Genomic DNA, 6050 nt, shown 5'->3' on the forward strand with positions numbered 1-6050 from the left:
CTAACATGCCTCTATAAACCACGAATACCCTGCCTAAATTTCCCACTTCCTCTTGAGGAAATGTTGTGCACTGGGTCCTCATTAAAAGTACAACACACACACACACACAATCACACACTTCATTATGTGTCACCTTTGCCCGTTTCTGGTAAGTGTGTGTGTCTAAGCGTAACAGTCCATTTTCTACCAATGTTGCCCCGCCCACCTGTCACTTTATCCTACACAGATGAATCACTGTGGTGACGCTACTGTACGCCACCGTGTCACACTTCCTGTCTGTCTGTCTGTCCCATTGTCTGTAAAATAGCATGGACAAAGTGTGTTATTGTAACTTTGTATCTGTCCAGGGGGGAAAAAAAGTGAAAAAATAACTAAAAATTCAGCAAAGTTAGTTTAAATATGTTTTATTTCAAATACATTAAAAAATATAAAAATATTCATATATATCAATATCAGTTAAGACAAATTTAATATCTGCCTGGCAGAAGTGGTTGAATCAGAGGTGAGCTGCCTCTACTTACAGTACAACTTAACACCAGACCTTGTGACTCCAACACTCTTTGACGTCCTCTACAGTATCTTATCTGCATGCGAGCAGATTTTAAGAAGACATCAAGTGGTATTTGAGCCATCGATGCTGGCAAACATTCATTTGTTATGTAAACATTCAACATTAGAGTATTAAAGTCTGCTACAGAAGTAAATCCTATTGGTACCACAGCCTGGGATGGTTTCGGCCTCCAACAAGTCCACTCTGTTGATGCTCTAAAAGTCCTTCCACAATCCATTTTTAAATACTTTTGGGCCTCTTTAGGCCACAAACAGTCAACTACAGCCAACCCCATCAGTTCTTTTATCTCTGTAAAAGCTCCATTACGTCTGTAGACTTCTCTTAATGCAGCGTTTTCCAAGTTTTCGTGCAACCTCAAGACCAGAAGGCGCTCTGTGCGTGTGAAAGTTGAGTCTCTGGAGGTTCTGTATGTTGAAATGTCACTCCCAGTCCAGCCAGCCTGTGCTTTACTGTGGCGAAAATGTCTCTTCTGGAACATTTTGCCGCAACATGGCGATGCAGTCTTAACTTCCATCACTTGATGGACAGACTTTACCAAACAGTCTTGTTTACCATCACTTGGTAAAAGCTGCCGTCTTGAAAGTAAAAATAATACTATCAGAACTTTACACTGCAAGCTAGTCATAGTTTGTAAGGGAACTCCAACAGGAAGTCTTGCACAACATGAGTAATCTGCAGCTTTGGCACCTGGCTTTCTCCGCCACACAGCTCCATGATGCGCTTTCTGCACAACTCTTGCAGCGTCGGCTCCCATTTCCTGTACGGGATGCTGAGGCTCTTCTTGGGAGAGTTGACGTAATGCTCCAAGAGGGCGAAGAGCGTCGGGAAGGATCGCTCGTTGCCCGCCAGTGAGAACTTTTGCCGCTTGTAGTCGATGCGCACGCTGACCGGCCCACTCTTGCCGTGGTAGGACAGCGTGAAGAAGACGTCTTTTTGGCGGCTGTCACGGATGAGGAAGCTGCCCAGAGGAGCGTCTCGTAGCATGCGATGGGCGTCCTCAACTCCCAGCGGGCCCCAGTAGAAGCCGCTGCGCTCGAGCTTGGCTGCAGTGTCTGTGATGATCTTGCAGTCCTCTTTGCAGGAGAAGGTGGGGAAGTGGGTCAGATACACAGAGGGGACGGACACAGATCTTGGGTTTGGATCTGGAGCGGCTCGATGCTGAAGCTGATCTGACTCTGTGCGGCGAGGGCTGGCCAACGATGACGATGAGGACAAGGAAGATGATGAGGACGATGATGAGGATGATGATGAGGATGACGAGGACGACAAGGATGACGAACTTGACAACTGGATCTTGTCACTGCCTTCCACCGTGCTGTCGGCTACCATCCTACAGGGGAGAGCGGCCCCAGACCCTCTCCCATCTCTAACCACCACACTGACATCCTGCCAGAGACAAGAAAGAAGAAATTATTATCTATGTAAACAAATTACATTTTTCAAAGTCAGTTGCCACAGACTGCGGCCGTGAACTTTGTCACTCACATCAACAACACACAACCTTTAGGAGATGCTATGTAAGGTCCTAATACTCTATATGGACCTCTGTGTGTGTGTGTATGTGTGTGTGGGTGGGGGGGTGGCGGGGTGACACATAACTCAGTCTCTTTGACTGTAGGTTAGAAAGAATTTCAAGTTTCCATGGAGCGCCACAGACTTTGATGTGAGTGGAATCTGCGGTCAGGCCCGAATACAGTCAGCTATGATGTCAGCCACAGTTAGGTTAGTGTACACTGGCTGCACGCGCACACACACACACACACAGTTTATAGCAGCAATTTTTCTTTATAGCTTCTGCTTTGATGACTGAAACACCATTTTTTTTTCAAACAGATTACAAAAGACAAAAAATAGTTATCTCTTACACAGTCAAATTAAAATATGTGTGAACCTACTAAAGTTAGTCCAGACTGCCTTACAATTTTAAGTTGACTGAACTTGAGTTGTTATTTTGTTGTTATTCAAAACAAACTTTTCTAGTCAAATAAACTTCAATTGTACTTAAATCTTTCTGTTTACCTTAATTCTTTATTTTATGTTATAAAATGACTTAACTACAACTGAATTAAGATCAAGTCTATTTTATTTAAGTTTATTTTTAAATGTATTTGTTTTTAATCATTTCAAAAGTACTCAAGTTCAGTCAGCTTAAATGTTTAAAGCTAACTATTTTAAGCATACATGCATACATGAGTTTCTAATGACATAAATGGTTTGAAATATCAAAATGAACTGATGTGATGAAGTGATGACCATCTGCAGATACTCATCCGATAAGTACTCAAGACAGTTTGTACCCAAATCTTATCACATTTCAACATGTCTATCCTGTGTGTGCTTCACCTTCTCCCATTGTGAATTACCTAAAACTTGTGCCACGAGTTAATGAAAAATAGCTTCACATTCCAGGAAAAGGTAATGACTAACAGGTGCTGACCTGTGTTGTAATTTTGGGAAACTTAGGTTCCAACGCCAGGCTATCACAAACAGATGTTTGAACCATAAAAATGGATCAAATTCAAAATATAATCATATTTATTTTTTTTTTAAAAATCTATTTATATTTAGAGCGAGTGTTTCTTTGATAGTGTGCCTGTTTTATTGACTGCATCGCCACATGCAGTTTAATTGTCCACAGCGAGCTGATGTTGAACATCTGGGCAGATCAAACAGGAGGAAGACTGAAACTCCACAGCGCGTTTTTGCACCAAAAAAGTCCGTGTAGCCACAGTTAAACATTTGAATCCATTATTTTTTCCATTGCACAAGCGCAGAAATGGGCAGCCATGACTGTTGCATAGCATCATTTTTCACCTCAAATACACACAAAAGAGCATAACTCCAGTTTGTATAGTCTTACCGTTTTGTTCTAACAACAGCGGCTGTTTAAAGATCCCTTTGTCTGTATTTCCAAAGTGCAAACTGCGTTGAAATCAGTAAATATCCTGCAGGTAATCCGTGCCGCAGCGCGGTGTTGGACGGCAACGTTGCATTTGACAGCTCGGGAAAGACTCAGAGTCGAGCTGCTGGCCGTGATTTCCAGCCGTCAGGTCGTTGTCTGCTGTGTGTTTGCGCTGGTATGGTGCTTATTTCTCGTGTCTTTATAAAGCTCCTTTGCTCCGCCCTTGTTCATGTCCTTTCTGTCAGAGAGGACCGGCTTACAGGCAGACAGCCAGTTTCTGAGAAGCGAAAGTGAAACTCGTTCAGTTCTTTTCAACGCAGCTATTATTATTAAAGGATTTCGAATAAACCGCAAAGCCACATGATAGCAGGACGTTTACAGAAAGACAGGTGACATATCCGAGTAATGACAGCTGCCATTACATATGCTTCGAGTCTTTTAAAAAAAATTTTACGAGGATTTTCTCTCTCTCTCTCTTTCTCTGTATGCCTTTGATAAGATCTATTTTATTGAGTCATGACAGATGCATTGTTGTAATTCAGGCAATTAAACATGCAAAAGTCAAAAGTCATTTCAAAAGAGCACAGGGTGTGCTCAGTATATTCTGTGGGATGGCCCTGTCTGAAACGTTTTGCATATCTAATGACATATCAAGTTAAAAGTCTTTCATGTCTGGTTTTGGCTTTAGTCTCAGTTGACATTTCAAACAGATCTTGCAGAAGTTCCCGAAAAAATTAGAAACATCAAGTGCTTTAAAAAAAAAAAAAAAAAAAAAAAAAAAAAAAAGATAAGCACGGAAAATGATCTTTGTAGTCAGATAGCATACATGTGTGATCATAGGTGAACATTTTTGTGGCATTGATGGATTATTGCAAAAACTAAACTAACATGTGTGACCAGAAAGAGATTCAAAATGACTACTAACAGACACAAAACAGCACAAAGAGATGCAAAACAGCTGCAAAGAGACTCGCAACAACTACAAAAAGGGGCAAAACAACCAGAAAGAGACTCAAAATGACCACAAAGACACACAAAAAGACCATAAATAAACACAAAACAACAACAAAGAGATGCAAAACAGCTTAAAAGAAACATAGAGACTCACTACAATAACATAAAGGGGCAAAACGACCACAACAAAACATGAACCGGCTACAAAGAGACACAAAACAACTACAAAGAAATGTTAAACAGCTGCAAAGAGACTCACAACAACTACCAAAATGGACAAAACAGTCACAAAATGATTAAAAATGACTACAGAGAGACTCAAAATGAGCACAAAATAGCATAAAATGACTGCAAAGACACACAAAAAGAACATGAGACAGAACACTTACAAAGAAATATAAAACACCAGCTATGAGACACACAGAGACTGACAACAACTACAAAAGGGGCAAAATAATCACAAAGAGACACAAAATGACCACAAACTGATGCGAAACAGCTGCAAAGAGACTGATAACATACAAAAAGTGGTTAAGCAACTGTAAAATCTCCATGTTTTACTCCTATGTAGGAGAGTTGGGGGGGGTTTCATGTCTGTGCCCGGAGGCCCATTGTGTCTCGTAATCCACTCATGTTTGGCAGAGGGGGGACACAGGACATGTCCCCCTCAATATTTAGAATATGTTCAGCAGTTAGGATTACAAAAAAGCAGTAGTGAACAGCTGACTAGAGCCATGTGGGGAACCAAATCTGGCCTCTTCTGGACTTCTTCATTTGTTGTCAATAGCTCTTCTGCAGAAAATGTGTCACGTGGCCCTCACTTTTGGGCTAATTCATCTCAGAAATGCTCATGTTGTGACATCCTGGCAATCATTTAATTGTTTTGTCTTTCAACATTAAGCCACATCAGGCTGATTCTACTGTGAGTCCTTGTGTGTGTGTGTGTGTGTGTGTGTGTGTGTGTGTGTGTGTGTGTGTGTGTGTGTGTGTGTGTGTGTGTGTGTGTGTGTGACACATGATAGGTAGTATCCCTCTTTAGCTGTGGTTAAATGGTGGCTGTTTCATGACCAGTGAAACTCGGAGGTGTGTTGTTTCTGAGTAAGTGCCGACTGTTTCACATGAAGCCACATCACTCTGTGCCCCAATTTATAATTACATAATTAGAAGTAAGTACCAAAATGACAGCAGAAAAACTTTAAATTGAAGATGGACATTTTTGAAATCTCACCTTAACATTATTCTGAGAGATTCTTTGCTTTTGTTAGCCTGCTGTGTTGTTTATGCAGATGATTGTAAGTGACTTCATGACTTTTTCATACCAAATGATTCATGTATTGGGCATTTAGCTTACACGATAATTCTATATATAGCTGCACTAATATGCACAAATAAATGTGGGCATGATAGGTTGAGTGGTGTTTTTAGAGAGTCAGATGAACTAAGCCCCAGACGGTCCTGCTGTTAGGTTACTCAAGAGCAAACAGAAAGTTAAGGAAAGACTTGCGGTCAGCTGGCATGGCTTAAAGAGGCAGAGAGACAGGCAGGCAGACAGACAGATGATAGCAAAGAAATGCTGTTGGTGAGGTCATGGTGTGTGTGTGTGTGTGTGTGTGTGTGTGTGTA

The 6050-nt window shown here is 41.3% G+C and overlaps 1 protein-coding gene across 1 annotated transcript; it reads right to left on the reverse strand.

Moving 5' to 3' along the window:
- Positions 1 to 1104: 1104 nt before the first annotated feature.
- socs1a (suppressor of cytokine signaling 1a) lies at positions 1105 to 3751 on the reverse strand. The gene is made up of 2 exons (XM_042505066.1): positions 3432 to 3751; positions 1105 to 1957 (listed from the first exon to the last, which is right to left on the reverse strand). The coding sequence occupies exon 2, from the start codon at positions 1898 to 1900 to the stop codon at positions 1193 to 1195; it is 708 nt and encodes a 235-aa protein (XP_042361000.1). The 5' UTR covers positions 1901 to 1957; positions 3432 to 3751; the 3' UTR covers positions 1105 to 1192.
- Positions 3752 to 6050: the final 2299 nt, after the last annotated feature.

The sequence above is a fragment of the Plectropomus leopardus genome, chromosome 17 (genome assembly GCF_008729295.1).
Source record: "Plectropomus leopardus isolate mb chromosome 17, YSFRI_Pleo_2.0, whole genome shotgun sequence".
In the NCBI taxonomy this organism is placed as follows: Eukaryota; Metazoa; Chordata; class Actinopteri; order Perciformes; family Serranidae; genus Plectropomus; species Plectropomus leopardus.

Coding starts and splice junctions, on each gene's coding strand:
- socs1a (XM_042505066.1), bottom strand. CDS start 1,900: ATGGTAGCCGACAGCACGGTGGAAGGCAGTGACAAGATCCAGTTGTCA.